Here is a 23787-nt window from a genome sequence, read left to right as displayed (position 1 = left end):
TTTTTTTGACCATCCACAAAAAATTCAGACGTATGCAATATTCATCAGGTACCACACATACAATACACACAATATCAGAAAGGTACAGCTTAATATTTTTTCACCTTCTGAAAAGACTTGCAGTAAGTCCAAACCCGAAGATAAAAGATAACACTTCTCTGAAAGTTTTGAATTCCAGCATATTAACAGACTCACAAACTCAAACATTTAAACACAAACTCAAACATTTAAACAAAGCAAATAAATTCTTGCTTCCATTTGTAAACCTGTGGAAATAAATCACACTATATTTTAGCACCTACTGTGACTTACTTCTGATATATGAACTGGTCTGACACATACTTTCACATTAAATGGCTTTAAAAGAAGCACTGCATACTGCAGCCATACCTACCCTGATTGAGGTAAGTGAGTGTCTCATCATGGAGTTTCACAGCTGGGGATGTAGCAGCACAAAGAACATACTGAAAAGGAAGAATCTTCTTTTCATTTTCCGGTGGCAAGTTCGATTCTTCTTGCTTAAAGATAGGCAGTGCAAGTACATCGCTGAAACACAAAAGTAGTTTATTACTTTATAAAGATAAGAGTAACATACTTCATCAACTTTTTGTTGACAAAGCATTAATTGGCACTTAAGCTCAAAATACATTTAAGCAACCAGACACACCACATTTGAAATCTTATCACCAACATAAATGAAGTGAAGAATTCTGACAAATGAAAAGTACAGAGAAAGGAAGAGAAAGTACAGTTGTGTACACTTCCCATAAATGTAGCTGTTCCAGTGTACTCACTGTTGCAGTCATCACATTTGGGTTATCCCTCGGCCGGCCTGAAAAACAGAGGCTTAGTATTTCTGTGTCGGTTGCTGTCGCTTCAGGACTGACGTCAGCATCATTAGTAGTATAACGTAAGGCAGCCGACACCATTACGTCAGTTTTGCTTGCTCTAACCTGTCAGGAGCCCCCAAGTGGGAGCCAGGTTCTGGTGGAAGAACCCCACTAGTAAAAAGTAAACACCAATATGCCCCTTGTAAGGAAAGAGAAGAAAGAGAGGGAGATGAAGGGAGAGAAACCAGGATTGCAACAGCGAATACAGTCGAACATCTACATTTATGGTAAGTGTATACAACTGTACTATGTTCTTCGTGTTTCACTGTTGCAGTCATCACATCTGGGTTAATTCCCAAAGCTGAGGAAAAGGATGAAGGCAGTCAAGGAAACTAGGGGCTGGCTAGGATGCCCTGCAAGACTGCAAAGGCAAACCCTGCCCTGGAGTTGGAGAAGATAGTCAGGTGGTAATGTTTGGTGAAGGTGTGAACAGATGTCCAGGTGGCAGCCTCCAGGATGTCCCTGGTGGGGACTCCTCTGAGGAAAGCTGCAGAGGTGGAGGCTGCTCTGGTGGAGTGCATCCTGGCCCCCTTGGGGGGGGGGGGGGGTTCCGTGTAGTTTGTAGCAGAAATGGATGCAGTGTGCTATCCATTTGGAGATGGTTTGTTTGGAGATGGCTTTGCCCTCTGCCTTTGCAGCAAAGCTAACAAGCAATTGATCAGACTTTCGGAAGGATTTAGTCCTGTCGAGATAGAATCTGAGCGGTATGTGCACATCTAGAGAGTGCAGGATCCTTTCCCCCTTGTTCTGTGGGTTAGGGAAAAAAGTGGGCAAATTAATGGATTGGTTTGAGAGCCACACTGGACACCACCTTGGGCATGAAGGATGGGTTAGTCCTGAGGGATACCCTGTCAGCATGGATGATGATGAAGGGTTCCACAGCCATGAGTGCTTGCAGCTCAGAGACCCTTCTGGCTGAAGTGATGGCCAGAAGGAAAGCAGTCTTCCAGGAGAGAAATTTTAGCTCTGCTGAAGAGGCAGGTTTCAAAGGAGAGGGGAGCTTTTCCAACACAAAAGTTAAGGTCACAAGCTGGGGATCGGTGCTCTTCTAGGTGGCCTCAAGTTGCTAGCCCCTCTTAGGAACTGTTTGCTCAGAGGGTGTGAGGGGGTCAGTGGGAAAATCAGCAGAGATAGCAGCGGCATGAACTTTAACACAGAAAAAAGGAAGGTCCACTGTGTAGCAGGTCATACAAGTAATCCAGGATGAGAGGGACGGAGGGTTGTGCCGTACTGGCTCCCTTAGCCTGAATCCAGGTGCAGAACCTTTTCCATTTGTCAGCATAAGACTTCCTAGTGCTAGGGCATCTGGCCTCGCGTATAACATCTAGAACCTGTTTTCTGAGGTTGGCAGATTGATCGGTGGTTAGGGAATAAGCCAAGCTGCCAATTGAGTGTCTGCAATTGGGGATGCATGAATTCCCCTTCCCTCTGGGTCAGGAAGTTTGGAATCTGAGGGAGATGCCAAGGTGGCAGAGGGGACACGTTGCGCAGCAAAGGGTACCAGTGTTGGCGAGGCCAGTCTGGATCTATAAGAATTGTTCTTTGTTTTTCCTCCTTTATTTTGAGCAGTACCCTGGGGATGAGAGGTACTGGAGACTGATAGACTGACCCAGGGGAAGGACAGGGCATCCACTTTCCAAGCCCTGCAGTGATGCTCCCTGATGCAAAACTTGCTGAGCTGATGGTTAGTGTGGGAGGCAAAGAGGCCGACCTTCGGGATGCCCCATTTTTGAGTTATTAGGGCAAAGGTTCTTCTGTTGAGCTGCCACTCATATGGGTGCAGAAGATTTCTGCTTAAGTAGTCCACCAGAGAATTGAGAGAAACGGTGGGAATTGGCTAACAGGTGGAGTTGCATGGCAGGGGCTGTGTGCCAAAGGGTCATGGACAGCCTGCAAAGAGGGTAGGACAGAGTCCCTCCCTGCTTGTTGGTATACCATATCACAGTCATGTTGTCTGCTTTGATCAGGAGAGCCCCCTGGGGAGAGTAAGGGATTGAAAGCTATCAAGGTGTGATGGACAGCTATCATCTCTTTTTGGTTGATGTGCAGATGGATTTGCTGTGAGCTCCATTGGCCCTGTATACACCTGCCTTCCAGGTGTGCAGCCCAGGCATAATCTGATGTGCCTGTGGTGAGGGTCTGGGTGGCGTGGGGTGGTGAGAAAGGCAGTCCTTTGTTGAGGGAGCATGCTGTTGCCCACCAAAGAAAATCTTTTCTGAGGCAAGGTATTATAGGTATAAGAGTCTCCAGGTCTTGAGAGTGTTGAAATCAAAGGCCTTTTAGGTACCATTGAAGTTTCCTCATATGCAGTCTGGCATACGGAAGAAGTAGAATACAAGATGCCATGAACCCCAGAGCTTGCAGGACTTTCCTTGCAGACAGTTGGGGTCTGGTGGCTAGTTGAGAGAAGTAGGCTGTCAAAAAGGTTTGCTTTTCTGGTGAAAAGAATGCCATCTGGGATGCTGTGTCCAGGCTTGTTCCCAGGAATATAATCCTTTGGGGGGGGGGGTACCCGTTTGGATTTCTTTTCGTTGATTGTGTACCCTAGGGAGGTTAGTAGGGACTTAAAGGCCAGGTGCTTGAACAGCTTTTCCTGGCTGTTTGCCTGAATTAGGTAGTCATCCAAGTATGGGCAAATCTGAATATTCCTTTGTCTGCAAAAGGCAATAGCTGGAGCCAGACATTTTGTGAAAACTCTGGGAGCAGTAGATAAGCCAAAGGGGAGTGCAGAGAACTGAAAGTGCTGAGGTCCTGCTCTGAAATGGGGATATTTCCTACATGACTCCCTGATAAGAATGTGGAAGTAGGCCTCCTTTAGGTCTAGGGTGGCTAGCCAAGCATTCTTGAATCGCATGGGTAAGCAGCTGCTGTAGGGTGAGCATTTTGAATTTTGGGATCACCAAGAAGGTGTTTAGACTAGATAGATCAAGGATGGAGAAACCAGGTGCCCTCGTTCCTGGGTACCAGAGTAGAAACACTGTCCTTTCTGTTGTGCAGGAACGTGCTCTACTGCCCTCATGGAGAGCAGGGAAAGGACTTGCTTTTGTTCCGCTGCCCACTGGTTTTTGAGGTAGATCTGGGAACCCTTTTGGAGTTGAAAGGGTGTGGAAAGAAAATTTGTATCCCTGGGACACTATGTTGAGAACCCAGCGGTCGTTGGTAATGGTGGCCCAGGTGTTTGTATGAAAGGAGAGTTTTCCTCCTGGGGTAAATGGAGGTGGGCAGAGGGAGGGGATGGGGGAGGAGAGTCATTGGCTGCTGTCTGGGGGGGTCTGGTTCCCCGGGGTCTGGACTGACCTGGTGGGAGCAGGAAATGACCAGTGCTCGGAGGGACAATGCCTGCTGAACCTGGGTGGCTGGACCTGTAAGAAATCCTTAACTGTATGCATAGATTTTGTTTTTTCTTTCTTCTTTTTTAAGACCTCTTCTGCCTTAGTGCCAAATAAGTTGTCTTTGTGCAAGGGGGCATCCAACAAACATGGACTGGCAAGGGCTATTCCTTAAGCCATGCATACCTTCTAAGGACAGAAATGGTGACTGCTGCTCTGCAAGAAGCTTCTAGGGCATCAAAACCACAGTGCATGGTGTGTTTAGTTACTTGACTTGCAGAATGCATTAACCCTTGTATCTCCTTAGATTCTACACAAGCAGGAAAGAAAGACATTTTTTGTTTGAGGAGTTCCAGGGTATGCTGCTGAAATTTTAGCACATGGAACTGACCATTTAGTGCTCTGACAGCAAGAGTAGGCCGAGGTGTATACTTTTTTACCCCATCTGTCTAGGGCTCAGGAATCCCTATCTGAGGGGGTGGGATTCTTAGCAGAGGTAGCTTTAATTCCTTTAGGCCCTTGAGAAATTACCCCAGGGTCAGCAGTAGGATTTTTTAAAAAGAAATTTGTGCGAGTCAGGGACTCTGTAATATCTGTCTGGTTTTCTGGGTGCAGGAGGGAGGGTGTCAGGAGTCAAGCTGGATTCCAGGAAAACATCCTCCACAACATCCAGGACTGGGGGGGTGGCCAGGGGTCTGTGCTGTGGAAGATCTAAGAATTCCCCAAGTCTCTTTTCAGACTGAGGGTAGTCCTGACTTTCCCATTGGAAATGTTCCCTTAAGGTGTGAAGGGCTTCCCCAAAGGAAAAATCCTCTGGGGAAGAGGCTGAAGAAATGGAACCTTCTGTATCAGAATCCTCATAAGCAGAGAGAGGTTGCATTGTCTTCATACTCTGATGCATCAGAGTAATCAGACTCCTGACAAAACAACAGGGGACAGATCTTTCTTTTGGAAGGGGTAGCTTGGCTTCCCCTGATCAGCATGATAAAGGTCTTCTGCCATTTTAAGCATTTGAGACTGAGGCAAGGAAGTAGGTGCCGGAGATTTGGTCATCGGTTTCTTGGGTGTGGTTCGTAACCTGGGCCTAAAAAACTATGTAGTTTTCAAAAGAACGGTAGACACGAAAAAAGTCTGTCTCTGTCGAGAATCAGTAGTGTGAAGGACTTTCTCGGAAGCTGGTGCCTGCACAGCAGCTCTGGACCCATCCAAGGTAGAGACGACTGCAGAATCCTTAGTCGAATTAGAGTTTTGCGGCATACCAGACTCTGAAAGGGTCTCGATAGCAGTCTGCGAATCCACAGAAGTGCGAAAGCGCCTACTGAAGACAGGAGAACTGACTACTAGCTTAACGGGAGTGTCGCCGGTAGGTTTGGACCTGTGTGGTCTGTCTTTATTCTTTACGCTTTTTTAGAAGATCTGCTGTCAGATGCCTTACCGAAGCCATATCAGAATTCTATGATTGTAAGTGAAAATATCTAGCTACAATAAGGGCCCGACTACGTATAGTTCTGGCATTGAACAAAGCACAGACACGACAGTGGAGGACGTTGTCTGGGCCTAAGCAAGTGACGCAGTAAAAATGAAAGTCTCGGTGTGGCATTTGCTTTCCACAGGCGAGACAATTGTTAACTTTTTCTGACATTGGTAAGTGCAAGAAAAAAGGATCCCCAATGGGGTACTTAGCTTTAGAAGACTTCAGCTTCAATTCAGAAAATGAAACGGGTACTGGCCGACCGGGACTCATGTGAACTGATTCTGCTTCAGGCTCCACGGCAAGAAAGACTGATGTAATGGCATCGGCTGCCTTACTTTATACTACCGACGACCTGACGTCAGTCCTGAAGCGACAGCAACCAACCCAGAAATACTAAGCCTCTGGTATTTGGGCCGGCCAAGGGCTACCCTGGCAGGGATAACCCAAATGTGATGACTGAAACAGTGAAACAAAAAGAACATCAGTTTTCTGTCAACAGAAGGAAACAAAAACAGTGACGATTTACTCACAAAAGGCACCATGACACTGCATTTCTTTAAAGCAACCAGGAAAAATGTCATCTGAAAAATTTTTTTACTGAAGACATTAAAGTACTGCACAACATGCATTCAACAAATCTGGTACTGTCTTATCCTGATTTCATTAAAAACACCCAAACCCTGAAAAACCCAGTTTGAATCAATCTACCTTCTGCATTAGCATACTCTATTTATTGCATTTCTCTGTGTTAAGAAAAAAGTACAGTTTTGTACCTACCATAAATGTAGATGTCCGAGAGGAATGCATCTGCAGTCCTAACAAATGGGTTGTCCTGCCTCAGGCAGCCCTTCGGTCGGCCGGATTCCAAAGTCTGGGTCTGGCCTCGGCTGATGTCGCACTTCACCCGACGTCACTGCTACTGTCGATTGGTTATAAAGGCACCAGCCGACGCCATTTTCCTCGGTGTTTCTTGCCCCAGATGCCAGGTGCCCTCTAGGAAGGCTAAATTTGGATAAATGCAAATGATTCCAAATAGTAGAGAGCAAACAACAAATAAACATGTATGTACATATATACAAACAAATACACCATAATAGATTCCCCAGCTAGCTACAAGATGGGCAAATACCCTAGGAGTACCACAGAGGGGAAGGAGGGCGGGTAATCCTGACTGCAGATGCATTCCTCTCGGACATCTACATTTACTGAAGGTACAAAACTGTACTATGTCCTTCAAGGATGCATCTGCAGTCCTAACAAATGGGTAGAATACCATGGCCAAACTGGGGGAGGAGGCACTAAGAAGATTATGGTGTAGTTAAGATCCCTTGCAAAACAGCAGTGGCAAAACCTGCTCGGAATCTGGAGTATAAAGGCAGATTATAATGCTTGGCAAATGTATGCACGGAGCTCCAAGTAGCAGCCTCTAAAATGTCTTTGGTAGCCACAAGAAAGCTGTAGTAGTGGCTGTAGCCCTTGTGGAGTGAGGTCTGATGTTTTCTGGAGTGGTCTTCCCATGAAAGGAGTAACAAAATCTAATGCAATTTCCTATCCATTTTGAGATTGTCTGTTTTGAAATTGCTTTTCCTTCCATTCCTGCTGCATATGCTACCAGAAGCTGGTCAGTTTTTCTATTGCTCTTGGTTCTGTCCAGGTAGTAGCGCAATTGTCTGTGTACATCTTTCCCCCCTGTTCTGTGGGTTGGGGAAGAATGTTGGTAGGTGGATAGCTTGGTTCAATGATACCCTGGAGACCACCTTTGGCATAAAAGTAGGGTTAGTTCTCAAGGACACTCTATCCTGATGGAAGATAAGGAAGGGCTGTACTGCCATTAATGCCTGTAATTCAGAAACCCTTCTTGCTGAAGTGATTGCAAGCAGGAAAGCAGTTTTCCAAGATAAGAACTGTAATTCTGCTGTTGCTGCTGGTTCAAAAGGGGGAAGTGTTAACTTTTCCAGCACAAAGTTCAGGTCCCATGTAGGCAGAGGTGGCTTCCTTGGAGGCTTTACATTTTTAATTCCTCTCAGAAACTGCCTGAGTAGAGGATGAGAGAAGACTAGAGGATCCATGTTGTATTCTGCTGAAATTGCTGATGCATGAATCTTGATGGAGGAGTAAGACAGGCCATTGTGGAAAAGTTCTGCTAAATATTCCAGGATGTTAGCTATGTTTGCCAATGATACATTTTCTCCTTTTGCTGCACTCCAAATGAGGTATCTTTTCCATTTTGCTGAGCAAGTCTTCCTTGTGGAGGGTCTGCGAGCCTCCAGGATAATGTCTTTAACCCTCTGAGATAGTTCTGGGTTATTTTGTTTCATGTAAGATTCCAAGCAGCTAGCTGCAGTGTTTTCAAGTTTGGATGCAGGATCTTGAAGTTGTTCTGTGTTAGCAGCAGAGGAACTAGAGGTAGAGGCCATGCCTGTGTCCGTGACATACTTCTCAGAAGCTGGTACCAATGCTGCCTCGGCCAGTCTGGAGCTATCAGTATGATCCTTGGGTGCTCTTCTTTGATCTTCAGTAGCACTTTGTGCATCAAAGGTAGAGGTGGGAATGCATATGCGGTTAGGTTTTCCAACTGAAGGATAGGGAGTCCGCCCAAGCAAGTGGGTGGTATGTCCTTGTGCAGAATTTCTCAATTGGTGGTTGTGGGGATGCAACAGGTCTATTTCTGGTAGCCCCCATTTCTCTGTAATGGTTCTGAAGATGTCCGGATGCAGCATCCATTCGCATCCGTGGTAGTTCTGCTTAATGTGTCTGCTAATATATTTTCTTTTCCTGGCACATAAGGCCTGTAGCTGAATGTTGAGGTTCAGGGCCACATTCCACAGGTCCATTGCCATCCGCATAGAGGATATGAATGTGTGCCTCCCTGCTTGTTGATATACCACATAACTGTGGTGTTGTCCGTCCTTATCAGCAAATGACCCTGTTGAAGAAACTGTCTGAATGTCTGAATTGCCTGTTTCACTGCCAGCATCTCTTTTTGATTTATGTGTAGGTTGAGCTGGTCTTGTGTCCATAGGCCTTGTATGCACTTGTCTGCCATGTGTGCCCCCCAGCCGAGGTCCGAGGCATCCGTGGTGATAGTCTGGCTTGGGTGAGGGCTGTGGAAAGGCAGTCCTTGTTCAACTGACAGGCCTGAGCCCACCACAGGAATTCCTGTTTCAGGCATGGAATTATTGGGATTTGGGTTTCTAGGCTGTGCTTGTGCTGAGACCATAAATTCCTTAGGTACCATTGCAACTTCCTCATATGCAGTCCGGCATGTGGGATCAATATTATGCAGGATGCCATGTAACCCAGGGCTTGCAGGATTTTCCTTGCTGTAAGCTGGTTCTCTGTTAAAGCCTTGAAGTAGAGTGGTAGTTGCTTTTGCTTTTCTGCTGTGAGAAATGCCATTTGATTTGATGTGTCCAGTTCTGCACCCAAGAATGTGATCCTTTGGGATGGTACCAGCCTTGACTTTTTTATGTTGACTGTGTATCCCAAGGCCTGCAGTAGGTGAATGACCTTTTCCAAATCTTTTGTTAATTTGATCTTGTTGTCCGCTTGTAGCAGGCAGTCGTCCAGGTATGGATAAATTTGAATTCCCTGAAGCCTGCAATGAGCAATTACTGATGCCAGGCATTTCGTGAATACTCTGGGCGCAGTAGATAAGCCAAAGGGCAATGCTGAGAATTGATAATGATCTGATCCTGCAAGAAATCTGAGGCATCACGTATGCCTCCTTGAGATCTAGAGTCACCAGCCAAGCCTCCTTGCCCAGCATGGGAAGAAGGTGCTGTAGGGTCAGAATTTTGAATTTTGGAACAATGAGATATGTGTTTAGAGCGGACAGGTCGAGAATAGGCCTCCATTGATTTTCTTTTCTTGGCACCAGGAAAAGTCTGGAATAAAATCCTTGCCCTTGTTCCATAGCTGGTACCTTTTCTATGGCTCTCATCCTTAGTAAGTGTTTGATTTGTCCTAGAGCGTTTGTCTTTTGGTTTGGTGGTAGGTTTGGCATTCCTCTTCCTTGGTAGAGTATGGAAGTGAAACCTGTAACCTTTGTCTATTGTCTGTAAAATCCATTTGTCTCCTGTAATGTAATGCCAGTTTACTGAAAATAAGGCTAGCTTTCCGCCTAAGGGTGCTTCCAGTTGTTCCCTGGTAGGCGGTATCAGAGCCAAGTCACTGTGACTGTCCTGTGGAAGTGGTAGTAGCCAGATCTACGGGAGTACTTCTCTGGTTGTTAGGCTGCCACTGACGTCCCCTGTTGGAACCTCTGGATTGACCTCTGCCTCTTGAGCGCCTATTTCTGCCTCTCTGTGCTCTGGTGTCTGGAAAGGACCAATTCTTCGAAGGCCAATTTCTACTAAACCTAGGAGGCTGGACCTGGAAGAAGTCCTTGACTGTTTGGACAGATTTTGCTTTTTCCTCCACCTTCTTTAATACTTGCTGTGCAGGGGAACCAAACAAACTGTGATTCTCCATGGGAGCATCTAGGAGCTTTGACTTTACATGGTCTGGTAAGGATTGCTCTTTTAACCATGCATGCCTTCTGATCACTGTACCAGTCATAGCTGATCTAAAGGAAGCCTCCAGTGCATCATAGCCGCATTTCAGGAATGATTACTGACCTGCTGAGTGTTATGTACCAAATCCTGCAGGGACTTACGGTCTATAGGTTCAGGAGAGGATAGTTTTTATTTAACTGATCTAACAAAATTCCTGATACTGAATCATGTGGAATTGACAGTTTAAAGCCCAAAGAGTAGCAGAAGTATAAACTTTTTTTACCCCATCTCTCTAATGCTCTAGATTCTCTTTCAGAGGGGAGGGGGTTTTTGGCAGTGGCTACAGCTTTGGGGCCCTGAGAAATAGTTTCTGGATCTGCAATAGGAGCCTTATACAGGTGATAATGTGTGTCCGGGACCCTGTAGTATCTGTCGGGCTTAGCAGGGGCCGAGGAAGAGAGTCAGGGGCAGTACAAGCATCACTGAATGAATCATCCACAACTGTTAGTACTGGAGGAATGGCTAAAGGCCTATGCTGTGGCAAATGCAAAAGGTCCTGAGCCGCTTCCTAGAATCTGAGAAATCCTGGCCCTGCCATTGAAATTGTTCCCTCATAGCATGCAAGGTTTCCCCAAAAGAAAATTCCTCAGGAGGAGAGGCAGAAGGAATGGAGTCTTCTGCGTCAGAATCCTCATATGGAGAATAAGGGCCTTCTTGAGGATTTGAGTTGTCTGAATCATCCGAAGAATAATCTGTAGAAACTGGTTCAGGGGCTCTGCTCTAGGCCTCTTCTCTGGAGGGGATGAGAGGCCCTGTCAGGGTGAGGTTGGGATCCCCTGATCAAAGAAATGAGATCCTCTGCCAGGCTAAGCATTTGGGAACTAGAGCTAGGCCTGTGTGGGGGTTTTAGAAGGCAAGGCCTTAGAAGATTTAGCTGCTTTAGCCCCAGAGAAAGCCTTGATAGACATGGATGCAGGGGGCCAGGAGTGGATATGTCTAAAGGAATAGTATCTGATAAATCCTACAGCAGGAGAAATTTCAGTAGCAGATTCAGCCATGCTGTGTGAGGCCTCGACTGCAGGAGGAATGCTTTTAGGAAGAAAACCGAGACACTCGTTGGCTTAACCGTGGTTTCGCCGAAACCGGACCGCGAGTCAGTCCTTTTCTTACGCTTTTAGCTAATTGTGAAGTCGGAGTCTCCGACGGCATTTTGTAAGCAAAAGCGGACCAAAAAACCTCTGCAAACTCCGACCGACGCCTAAGTGTTCGTCGGTTGAAGGAAGCACAGGCTAGACAAGCTGCTACGCCGTGGTCTGGGCCTAAGCAAGGAAGGCAGTAAGAGTGGAAATCCTTATGAGGTATTTGTTTCAAGTTAAACAATTATTTACTTTTTCTGACATCGGCTGAGGCAAGAAAGAGTCCCCAACGGGTACTTAGCTTTTAGAAGTCTTCGGTAGAAATCTCTGGATCTGACCGAACAGCTTCTGCTTCGCACCGCTGCAAGAAAGACTGAGGAAAATGGCGTCGGCTGATGCCTTTATACCCAATCGACAGTAGCAGTGACGTCGGGTGAAGTGCGACATCAGCCGAGGCCAGACCCAGACTTTGGAATCCGCCGATCAAGGGCTGCCTGAGGCAGGACAACCCATTTGTTAGGACTGCAGATGCATCCTTGAAGGACATCAGAGCACACTGAAGCGACAAAGCCCATCCATGTCTGTCCACTTTTATTTACTACCTCCTTTATTTTTCAGCTTGCACTTATTAGAAAGCATTATTGTTGTTATCAGCATCATCTATTTACTTATTATACTATTAGCCTTTACCATTCTGTGTCGGTCATTTCCCAGAATATACTTCAAAGGTAAATAGGTAGCAACAAGTACTAACAGCAAAACTAATGCAAGCAGGACATCATTGCAAGCATTTCTAAGACTAAGCAAAATAATGGTGCTGGCAAGCCACACAGATCAGAGTATTTACCTTTGTAGTGTTTATTGAAGTGCCAAAGTCCAAACATTGATTTAAAAAAAAAAAAAATTGTTTTAAGTTATTCCCATTGCAATGTGGGAAGATGCCCCTATTACAAATCTTTCCAAACAAGATTAGCTTCCAGTGTTTTTTTTTTCTATTAAAGTTATAGTTCGGACTGCTCCAATATACATTCTGTGTGTATGTCATGTTCCAGTAAGCATTGTAAAACAATTCTTCAGCATAAGAATGACTGTCATATTTCCCCTTCCCCACCCTTAAGAACCTAAAGTACTCTCACACTATCATCCACTAAAACTCCACATCCAAGTCAAAATATGCCTGCATGAAGGAACAATATATCATACCTATCATTTCCCGCTGCATGATTCCTCACTTTTTTGATGATATTCTTCAGCAGGATGAGGACAGGTCTCAAAAAACAGCCCCTCTTCCATATTTCAGAACTAATGTACAACCATGGACTATCCATACACTAAAAAACCACAGTGGGAGGAATGCAGTTTATATGCCTTGTAGAATAATCCATATCCTATGCTCACATCATTCCTGCAAACAGAAGATCCCTGAGTAAGTCAAGCAAAACAGTGAATTATGAAACTCCATGAAATGCACGCACATTGTGCCTCTACACCTCTGCTACTCCTATACAGCACACTAATTTTAAGACTGCTGCACCTGGGAGTAAAAGGGAATACACCAAATATGCCACGATCTCAGAGATACAATACATGCTGCCATATCTGTACTTAGTTTCTTCACAGTACCAAGGATCACAATTTCTGTCCACAAGCATTCAACATGTATCCCAAAATGAAACATATTACACAGATAATACACAACTAAGTAAAAAAATTAACTTAGTAAGGATAACAGTGTAAAGCAGTCACTGTAACAGCAGAATACTGTATGCATCACCCTTGTTCTTTGTTCCCCATCAGAAGGATAAGATCAAATACTGAAAGTCCTGACATTTTGACCATTAAACTGCAATTCAGACCAAAACACAAATTTCAGAAGTTTCTATTACCATTTTAAAGCTTTGTACCCCCCCACCCATATCCTTCACACCTCTACTTATGTACACCAACTCCAACACAACTGTACCTCAAAGTATGTGGGATACTCAAATATAACACAATCTCAGAAAGTACAGTTTTGTACCTACCATAAATGTAGATGTTAGAGTGTATACACTGCTGCAGTCATTACACTTGGGTTATCCTGCCGTCAGGTGGTTCCCCAGTCGGCCTGAGTTCCAAAGTCTTGGTCTGGCGTTGGTTGCTGTCGTGTCCTCCCTGACGTCAGTGCGACAGGGTATACAAGATGCAGCCAACACCATTTTCTTCAGTTTTTCTTGCCCCAGATGCCAGGTGCCCCCAAATAGGTAGGCAATTCAAATTGCTAATAAAACATACATAAGAAAAGCAAACAACTTTCAGTTACCAGAAAATACTCCCCATAGGTAGTAAAGGGTAGAAGGCATAGGTACGTACCAGCAAGTAAGAGGGGAAGGAGGGAGGGTAACCTGGACTGCAGCAGTGTTTACACTTGAACATCTACATTTATGGTAGGTACAAAACTGTACTATGTTCATCGTGTTACACTGCTGCAGTCATTACACTTGGGTAGAATCCCAAAGCTGAGGTAGGGTGGCTGGTTCTATAAGGCATTAGGGGTGGCTATAAGGCCCTGCAGCACTGCAGTGGCGAAGCCAGCTCTGGATTTAGAGTATAGAGGCAGATGGTAATGCTTGGTGAAGGTATGTACAGAACTCCAAGTTGCTGCTTCCAAAATATCCTTGGTAGGTACTCCTCTGAGGTAGGCAGCTGAAGTGGCTGTTGCCCTGGTGAAGCGAGATCTAATGCTGCTAGGTACAGGTTTCCCATGGTGTGTATACCAGAAACGTATACAAAATGTCCTATCCATTTTGAAATAGTCTGTTTTGAAATGGCTTTTCCCTGTGCTCCTGCAGCATATGCTACCAATAATCGCTCAGATTTTCTGAAAGCTTTGGTTTTGTTCAAATAGAAGCGTAACTGCCTGTGAATGTCCAAGGAATGCAGTAGTGTCTCTCTCCCTTATTCTGTGGTTTTGGAAAAAGTTGGCAAATGAATAGTTTGGTTTAGAGCCACACTGGATACCACCTTTGGCATAAATGTAGGGTTAGTTCTTAAAGACACCCTGTCCTGGTGGAAAATGAGGAAAGGTTCCACTGCCATTAGTGCCTGTAATTCTGAAACTCTTCGTGCTGATGTTATTGCCAGCAGCAGAGCAGTTTTCCAAGAGATATATTTTAATTCTGATGTGTTAGCTGGCTCAAAAGGAGGTAAAGTTAATTTTTCCAAAACAAAGTTGAGGTCCCAAGTTGGAGTAGGAGCTCTATGGGGCGGTCTTATGTTTTTAGCCCCTCTGAGGTACTGTCTTAGCAAAGGATTAGAGAAAATTGGTGGATCCATGCTGTAATGAGCAGAAATGGCAGAGGCGTGGATCTTGATGGATGAGAAGGAGAGGCCTTTGTCCAGCATCTCAGTTAAATATTGTAGTATCTGAGGAATGTTTGGGACATGAAGGTCAAGGCTGTGAGCTTGGTTCCAGGCACAGAATCTCTTCCATTTATCCGAATAGGCTTTCCTGGTACTAGGCCTTCTGGCCTCTAGAATGACATCCATAACAGCTTTGGAGAGCGGCATTGCTTGCTTGACTAAGGAATCTTCCATGCAGCTAGGTTTAAGGTCTTTAGCTGGCTGTGTAGTATCCGTTTGTTGTGCTGAGTCAGCAGATGTAGGATTTGAGGCAAAATCCAGGGTGGTCCTTGTGCTAAGTTCTTTAAGATTGGGTACCAGTGCTGGCGTGGCCAGTCTGGTGCAATCAGGATCATCTTTGGCTCTTCTTGCCTGGCTTTTATGAGTACCTTTGGCAGGAGAGGTAGTGGTGGGAAAGCGTATACTTGTAGGTTTTTCCAGCTGAATGAGAGGGCATCCACTTTCCATGCTTGTGGATGGTAACTCCTTGTGCAGAATTTCTGTAGCTGGCAGTTCACTGGGGATGCAAACAGATCTATGTCCGGGCTCCACCACTTCTGTGTTGTCATTCTGAATATTTGTGAATTCAATTCCCATTCGTGGGGATCCATGATGTTTCTGCTTAAGTCGTCTGCCAGTGTGTTTTTCTCTCCTGGCAGAATTGTGCTTGCAGATGAACTTGACAGTTTACAGCTGTGTTCAGTTGTCCTTGCTTGTCTGGCGTGAGATAAGCCATCTGGGCCATTGTGTTCAAGCTGGCACCCAGGAATGTTATCTCTTGTGAGGGTACTAGTTTTGATTTCTTTTCATTTACTGTGTACCCCAGGCAACTTTAAATGCTCTCCATTTGAATCAGGCAGTCGTCCAGGTACAGATAAATTTGAATTCCTGTCTGCAAAATGCAATTACTGGTGCCAGGCACTTTGTGAAGACCCTGGGCGCAGTAGATAAGCCAAAGGGCAGTGCAGAGAATTGATCGTGCATTGAACCAGCTATGAATCTGAGGTATCTTCTGCAGTTTTGACTGATAGGGACATGCAGGTATGCCTCCTTGAGGTCCAATGTCACAAGCCAAGCTTTCTTGCCCAGCATGGGAAGAAGCTGCTGTGGTGTCAACATATTGAATTTTGGAACATCCAGGTAAGTGTTTAGAGAAGAAAGATTCAAAATGGGCCTCCAGGCTTTGTCCTTTCTGGGGACCAGAAAGAGTCTTGAGTAAAATCCTTGTCCTTGCTCCTGTGGTGGTACCTTTTGAATAGCTCTCATATCAATGAGTGCTGTAATTTGTTTTTGAGCCTCTGCCCATTGATTTGGTGGCAGATTTGGCATTCCTTTTAACCTTGGCAGAGTGTGAAAGTGGAACCTGTAACCTTGAGATACAATGTTGAGAACCAATTTGTCTTTAGTGATCATATGCCAATTGTGATAGAAAGTGCCAGTTTTCCTCCCAAGGGGGCTGCCAACAGAGAGTTGTTTGGCAGCTGTAGTGGGAAGTCATTGGGACTGCTTTTTATATGGTTGGGGCCCAGTCTTACCCTTCTTTCTGGCCTGATGCAACCCATTGTCGAGGCCTGTAAGGACCTTGTGGTTGACCTCTACCTCTTGGACGTCTGTATCTGCCCCTTTGAGGTCTGTCTGTAACCGGAAAGGACCAATTCTTAGTTAGCCAATTTCTACTAAATCTAGGAGGCTGAACCTGTAAGAAATCCTTCACCATTTGCATAGATTTTGCCTTATCCTCCATTTTCTTTAATACCTCTTCTGCCTTAACTCCAAATAACACATCCTGCTGCAAAGGTGCATCCAATAATTTTGCTTTAACATGATCTGGTAACATATGTTCTTTTAACCAAACATGTCTTCTAATGACAGAGCCTGTAACTGCTGCTCTACAGGAGGCCTCAAGAATCAAAACCACATTGCAAAGTATGTTTTCCCACCTGTTCAGCTGCATGCAATAAATCCTGCATTTCTTTAAAAGTAGGATCATCTGAATCTGGAAGCATTTTTTGTTTCAACTGAGACAGTAAAAATTGCTGATATTTTAGCATGTGAAACTGGCAATTTAAGGCTCTCGTTGCTAAAGTTGCAGATGTATATACTTTCTTTCCCCATCTGTCTAATGCTCTGGAATCTCCGTCAGAGGGTACTGGATTCTTGGCCGATGAGGCCTTAACCCCTTTGGGTCCCTGAGAAATAGTTTCAGGGTCAGCAACAGGGCTTTTGTACAGAAATTTGAGAGAGTCAGGGACTCTGTAGTATCTGTCAGGTTTAACTGGGGCTGGAGGTAAGGAATCAGGATTTAAGCTGGATTCAGTATACACATCATCCACAGTATCTAACACTGGCGGAATAGCAGGGGGTCTGTGTTGAGGTAATAAAAAGGAAGTCTCTGAGCCTTTTCTTGGATTCTGAGTAATCCTGGCCTTCCCAATGGAAATGCTCCCTCATGGTATGCAAGGTTTCCCCAAAGGAGTAGTCCTAGGTGGAGAGGCTGATGGAATTGACTCCTCAGCATCAGAATCCTCATAAGGGGGTAAAGAATATCCTAGGTCTGAGGATGAATCTGAAGAGATGGACACCTGGTCGGATGAGTCATAGTCTGCATCCTGTCTAGCCCTGGCCTTTTATCAGGAGGGGGATGGGACCCCCTGATCACAGTGATTAGGTCTTCGGACATTTTGAGCATTTGTTTCTTAGGCATGGAGGCCTGTGCTGGAAAATGCTGTTTTTGTTTCTTTGATTTTAAAGGTGGTTTAGACTTAGCAGAGGGTTTAATGCTTAACTGAGTAGGTCTGAAAACACCTTCTGAAGCTGCGGGTAGGTAGTTCAGCTACTCCGGATCCCCCTGAAGGGTTAGTTTTGGTAGGCTGAATAACTTGTGCATCCGAAGGCCCAGCCATCTCCACGTGGGAGTCAGAGGCGGCCTGTGTTTCTACAGAAGAGGTAGTCAGGGGCTGCGAAGGCACCTCGCTGAAAACCCGAGAACCAGCAACTGGCCTAGAAGAGGCTTCGTCGTCAGTTTTGGGCCTCGGATGCCTATCCTGGTCTTTGCGCTTTTTATGTATTCCTGTCATCGAAAGTTCCGACGGCATGGTATAATTGAATTTTCTACCAAAATAATGTCGGGCAAAATCAAACCGATGTTTAATAGTGCGCTTGTTAAACCTAGCACAAAACCGACAACCAGTGACGTTGTTGTCTGGGCCTAGGCATGGGATACAATAAGAATGGAAATCCTTATGAGGTATTTGCTTCCCACAAGAAATACAGTTATTAACTTTTACTGACATCAGTCTGAGGCAAGAAAAAGTTTCCCCAACGGGGTACTTAGCTTTGTAGAAGACTTCGGTTCTGGATTCTGAATGAAAATCTCAGGAGACGGCCGACCGGTACTTGCGAACTGCTTTTGCTTCGGGCACCACACGGCAAGAAAGACTGAAGAAAATGGCGTTGGCTGCATCTTATATACCCCTCTCGCACTGACGTCAGGGAAGAGGCGACAGCAACCGACGCCGGACCAAGACTTTGGAACTCAGGCTGACTGGGGAACCACCTGACGGCAGGATAACCCAAGTGTAATGACTGCAGCAGTGTAACACGATGAACATCTGGCATACATTCCTCAAAGAATATTTAAACTGTTGTCACTCCTTGGATCACAATTACAGTCCCCTGTCTATAAATGGCCACCCCTTGCCCTCACTCCAGCCTGACATTAAAGCATATTAGAAATGCCGCAATACAAACACAAAAGGAATAACTAACAACTGGCTTAGTTTCTGGTGTCATTCCAAAGGGATCCACTACCTGAAAGCCTGGGAAGATATGATTGACAGACCACAATGCTTTACTAGAGATGGCCTGCATCTGTCTCAACTTGGGCTCAAGACTTCTGGCAAAGGCTTTTGCCTCCCCCATAGTGCCTTTTTTTTTTTAGGAAAAGTGATGAGGTCAAAACTACCAACATAAAAATTTCAACAGAATACAAATTAAAGACCATGCTGCTAAACACTAGAAGTCTAAACATGAAACTGCACTCATTGCAAGCATTCTTAAGCATGGAAGATGCTGACATTTGCACAGTCACATAAACCTGGTTCAAAGCTGTGGAGCACCCCAACCTAACATCCCAGCATACAGTTAGACCCCAAACTGTGGGTAGCAAAGCCAAAGGAGGTGGTGTTTGAATATATATTAAAGACATACACACCCCTCCAGGCTGGTCAGTCAGTATGATGCAGGACATACTCCAGGTGCAGTTAACCATTGACAAGACCCCTCTTCAAATCACAGCTAGTTACAGGCCCCCAAATTTGACTTAAGATGCCTACTCTGCCTATCTGAATCTCTCTGAATCCATCAAGATTCAAACATTGACAAGACCCCCCCTATTCAAATCACAGCTAGTTAGAGGACCCCAAATTTGACTTAAGATGCCCACTCTGCCTATCTGGACCTCTTTGAATCTATTAAGATTCAACCCTTTACCCTAATCCTGGGCTAACTATCAAAACATAGATTAGAAGAACTACTCATGCTAGAACACAAATGCCCAGAGATTTCTCGATTTTGTCAATGCAAACACCTTGGAACAGCTACTCAGTACCCCCACAAGAGGTGATAATACCCTGGACTTGGTATTAACAAACATGAGTAACCACTGCAGCATCCCTACAGTATCATCCTCCCTGGTAAGACCCAACCATAAAGCTGTCACTTTCAAAAGTTGCCATCTCTCCCGACCCCCCTTCTAGCTAGGGTCAAACAAAAAAAACTTCTCCGAAGCCAATTACAACCTCCTGAAGGATGGTATAAACAGCTTCACAGCCCCCTCCCACTCGATAGGAACTGGCACCAATGTCCAAATCTACACCAAAGTACTCTACAAGCATTTATATAGATGCATAGAATCAGGAAGACTAGACAGGACGAAATCATACTCCGCAAGGAAGAGTAAGCCTGTCTGGTGGACATCTGCAATAAAAGGAAAATACTGCTGTCCAGGTCGAAGAAGGAACAGATGCCCAACTGGAAGCAATTTCTCCTTAGCCTGAACAAGCATAGCAAATAAGAGCACTAGTGAAATCCTCCAAAGCATGGCTTTAGTGAGAGGTGTGTTTTGTGTGACTACATTATCCGCCATGCTGCCAGATTTAAGGTCTTGAGTTGACTGCGCAGGATCCGATTGTTTTGTTGGGACAGTAGGTGAGATATGTGAGGTAAGGTCCAGGCTGGGCATTGAGACAAGTTCCTTAGGATTGGATACCAGTACTGGCTGGGCCAGACTGGGGCAATCAGTATCATTTTTGGCTTCTGTTGTCTCCTGGGGATCCATGAGGTTTCTGCTTAGTTCCTCTGCCAGAGTATTTATCTTTCCTGGCAGGAATTGTGCCTGCAGATGTACTTGGTAAGTCAATGCTGTGTCCCACAAAGTCATGGCTAGTCTGCATAGGGGGGTAAGAATGAGTGCCTCCCTGCTTGTTTATATACCACATGACCGTGGTATTGTCTATCAGCAGTTGTCCTGGATGAAGTAGGTCCTTGAGGGCTGTCAGGGCATTCTGAACAGCTAGCATCCCTTTTTGACTTGATATCTAGATGCATTTGGTTGGCAGACCATGTGCCTTGAATACATCTTCCTGCCATGTGTGCCCCCCAGACATAATCTGATGCATCTGTTGTCAATGTCTGCCTGGCTGGGGGTAAGGTGAACGGCTGTCCCTTGTTCTGGTGACAGGCCTTCGCCCACTATCAGAACTCCTGTTGCAGGCAGGGAATGAGAGTAATTACTGTTTCCATGCTGTGGCAATGCGGAGTCCAAACATTTTTTAGGTAACAGTGAAGTTCTCATATGCAGTTTTGCATATGGAATTAGTAGAATGCAGGATGCCATGAAGCCCAAAGCCTGCAGAATTTTTCATGCAGATAAAGTACAGTTTTTTTAACCTACCCATAATGTATGTGTCCGAACTGGATAGCATCTTCCAGTTCTACATTTATGGTAGGTACAAAACTGTACTATGTCCTTCATGATGCAGCTGCGGTCATAACTAACTGTAGAATACCATAGCCAACTAGGGGAGGGAGGGAAAAAAATTATGGGTTGGTGTGGTTCCCTTCCCTTGCAGTACAGCACCCTGCTCGGGATCTGGAATCTGGAATACAGAGGTAAAATGTAGCAAATGTATGCGGAAAGATCTGGATTAGTTGCTGCTATGTGATGTTCCATGCAGTCAGGCAAAGTTTTTTAGGTTTGGATGCATGATGCTGTAGTTGAATTTGAGCTAACATCAAAGGCATTAGGGTATTGGACCACATTTCTCCTAGTATGCTCCGGTGCTGCAATGGGTACCAGTGTCAATGCCAGTTTTCGGTACTATCATTATCCTTGGGGGACCCTCTCCTGATTTTTAGTAATACCTGTGTATCAAGGAAGAGGTGGAATGCATATGCTGTCAGACCTTTTCCATGTATGAAGAGACCCGAATCTACCTTCCATGCAAGTGGGGTCCTCAGCAGAATTTTGGAATTTTTGAGTTGAGTTTGGGAAGGTTAACAGATCTATCTGTGGCATTCCCCATTTCCTTTGTGGCATGATGGTCTTGAAGATGTGTAGGTTCCATTCGTGTCGGGTGTAGGTGGTTCTGCTTCTCAGCAACACTAGAGTGTTCTCCTTCCCGCTCTGCCGTTGCCTGTAACTGGACAAATATTGTGGAGTGCCAGGTTCAAAGTTCCAAAGTCAGTGCTGCTGCATAGGGGTCCAATGAGCATGGGCCTGTTTGTTGATGTTACCACATGACTGTTTGTTGATTCTGGTTGTATCATCATGGCGTAGGCACCTCCTCTGGATTGATTTCTCTCTGGAGCGTCTATTCCTGCCCTTTGGGATCTTGTGAGTCACAGGGAGGACCAATTTTTGGCGTACCAGTTCCTGCCAACCTTGGGGGGAGGCTTGTAAGAAAATCTTTAACTGTTTGTACAGATCGGTGAACTCTTTCAACCATGCATGTCTTATCACTGTGCCAGTCATGGATCTAAATGAAATGGCTACCTAGTGCATCATAGCCACATTTTAAAGAATGGTTGCTAACCTGTTGTATATTATTTCATCATTTCATTACATATTTATCTATAGAGTCATCAGAGGATAGTTTTAGTTTTAGCGTTAACTGCATAAACATAAACTCTTGGTATGTGATCAAAACAAACTGACAGTTTAAATACAGCTGAGAGAGAGTAGTGCAGACTTTTTTTCCCATTTTCCATCTGTCTAACCCACCTTCTTTCCCTTTAGGTAGGGTTTTTGTTGAGAGGTCGGTCGACTGCCCTGGCCCCCCTGGAAATAGTTTGGTCGGGTCCGGGGTTGGGGATGGTGGTGGGGAGGTGAATCTGGTCATAACCCCAATCATGGAGGTTTGGCAGGGGCTGCTGTACAGAATCAGGAGCAGTGCAGACATCATTAAATGCACATCATCCACAAGCAAAACAGGAGGAATAGCTAAGGGCCTATGTTGTGGTAAGTGCAGAAAAGTCCTAGCCCTTTTCTTGAATCTGAGAAATCCTGTCCTGTCATGGCATGTGACATCTGGGCCTTTGTTGCCAATAGTTTGAAATAGGTAGTCAGTTGCCTTTGTTTGTCTGGCGTGAGATAAGCCATCTGGGCAGTTGTATTTAAGCTTGCACCCAGGAATATTATCTCTTAAGAGGTTACTAGTTTTGATTTCTGTTCGTTGACTGTGTACCCTAGGCATGGTAGTAATCTCTTAAACGCCAGATGCTGTAGTAGAATGTCCTTGTTCTCTGCTTGTATGAGGCAGTCGTCCAAGTAAGGATATACTTGCATTCCCCTTTGTCTGCAGAATGCAATTACTGGTGCCAGGCACTTTGTGAAGACCCTGGGCGCAGTAGACAAGCCAAAGGGCAGTGCAGAGAATTGATATGTACATTAAGCCAGCTTTGAATCAGAGGTATCTTCTGCATGTTTGTCTAATTGGGACATGCAGGTATGCCTCTTTTAGGTCTAAAGTCACAAGCCAAGCCTTCTTGCCCAGCATGGGCAGAAGCTGCTGTAAGGTCAACATCTTGAATTTTGGTATATCCAGATATGTGTTTAGAATAGATAGGTCCAGTATCTGTCTCCAGGCTTTGTCCTTTCTGGGTACCAAGAACAGTCTTGAATAAAATCCTTGTCCCTGCTCTTGTTCTGGTACTTGTTGAATGGCCCTCGTCTCTAATGAGGGATGAGACTTGTTTTTGTGCCTCTGCCCATTGTTTTTTTGGTAGGTCTGGCTAATCATCTGCCCTCGGCAGGGTATGAAAGTGAAACTTGTAGCCCTGTGACACTTATGTCTAAGACCCATTTGTCCTGGGTTATGTGCCAATTTTGAGAAAAAAGTGCTAGTTTTCCCCCTAAAGGTGCTGCCAGAAGATAAGTGCTTGGCGCAGGCAGGGGGAAGTCATTGGGACTGTTTCCTGTAAGGCTGTGAATTGTCTTCTCCACTTTTGGAGGTAGAAGCACCCCATTGTTTAGACCTGTATGAACCTTGGGGATGTGATTTGCCTCTTGGGCGTCTGTATCTGCCCCTTTGTGGTCTGTCTGACACTGGAAAGGACCAATTCTTTGTAGGCCAGTGTCTGCTAAATCTTGGAGGCTGTACCTGTAATAAATCCTTGACTGTTTGCATAGATTTAGCTTTGTCCTCCATTTTATTTAACACCTCTTCTACTTTAACACCAAACAAAGTATCATGCTGTAATGGAGCAACTAATAATTTTGCTTTAACATGATCTGGTAGATTTTGTTCCTTTAACCAAGCATGCCTCCTAATGACAGAACACGTGACAGCAGCCCTGCAGAAGGCCTCCAAAGAATCAAAACCACATTGCAAAGTATGCTTTCCAACTTGCTCAGCTGCATGCAATAAATCCTGCATTTCTTTGTTTTCTGCACCTTCAGAATTTATCAACATTTTCTGTTTAAGCAGTGACATAAAATATTGCTGATATTTGAGCATATGAAACTGACAATTTAAAGCCCTTATAGCCAGGACAGCAGAGGTGTAAATCTTCTTTCCCCAT

General features: G+C 45.0%; 1 protein-coding gene across 2 annotated transcripts in view; it reads right to left on the bottom strand.

The window, feature by feature from the left end:
• TFCP2 (transcription factor CP2) overlaps nucleotides 1–23787 on the bottom strand; it is a 1028615-nt gene that overhangs the window by 913680 nt on the left and 91148 nt on the right. Inside the window, exons 1-2 of one of the 2 annotated variants that reach the window (XM_044083451.1) lie at nucleotides 12529–12668; nucleotides 395–546 (exon numbers count right to left, since the gene is read on the bottom strand). In XM_044083451.1, coding sequence (XP_043939386.1) covers nucleotides 395–546; nucleotides 12529–12653 — 277 coding nt within the window. In that variant the 5' untranslated portion in view covers nucleotides 12654–12668. Of the gene's footprint in view, nucleotides 1–394; nucleotides 547–12528; nucleotides 12669–23787 lie in introns of those variants that run through there. The other variant, XM_044083452.1, reaches the window with a different exon arrangement.

This window comes from Protopterus annectens, chromosome 9.part0 (assembly GCF_019279795.1).
Source record: "Protopterus annectens isolate FY-2018-M chromosome 9.part0, PAN1.0, whole genome shotgun sequence".
Taxonomy (NCBI): domain Eukaryota; kingdom Metazoa; phylum Chordata; order Ceratodontiformes; family Protopteridae; genus Protopterus; species Protopterus annectens.
Note: the sequence above shows the minus strand (reverse complement) of the source record. Positions and strands in the feature narration are given on the sequence as shown.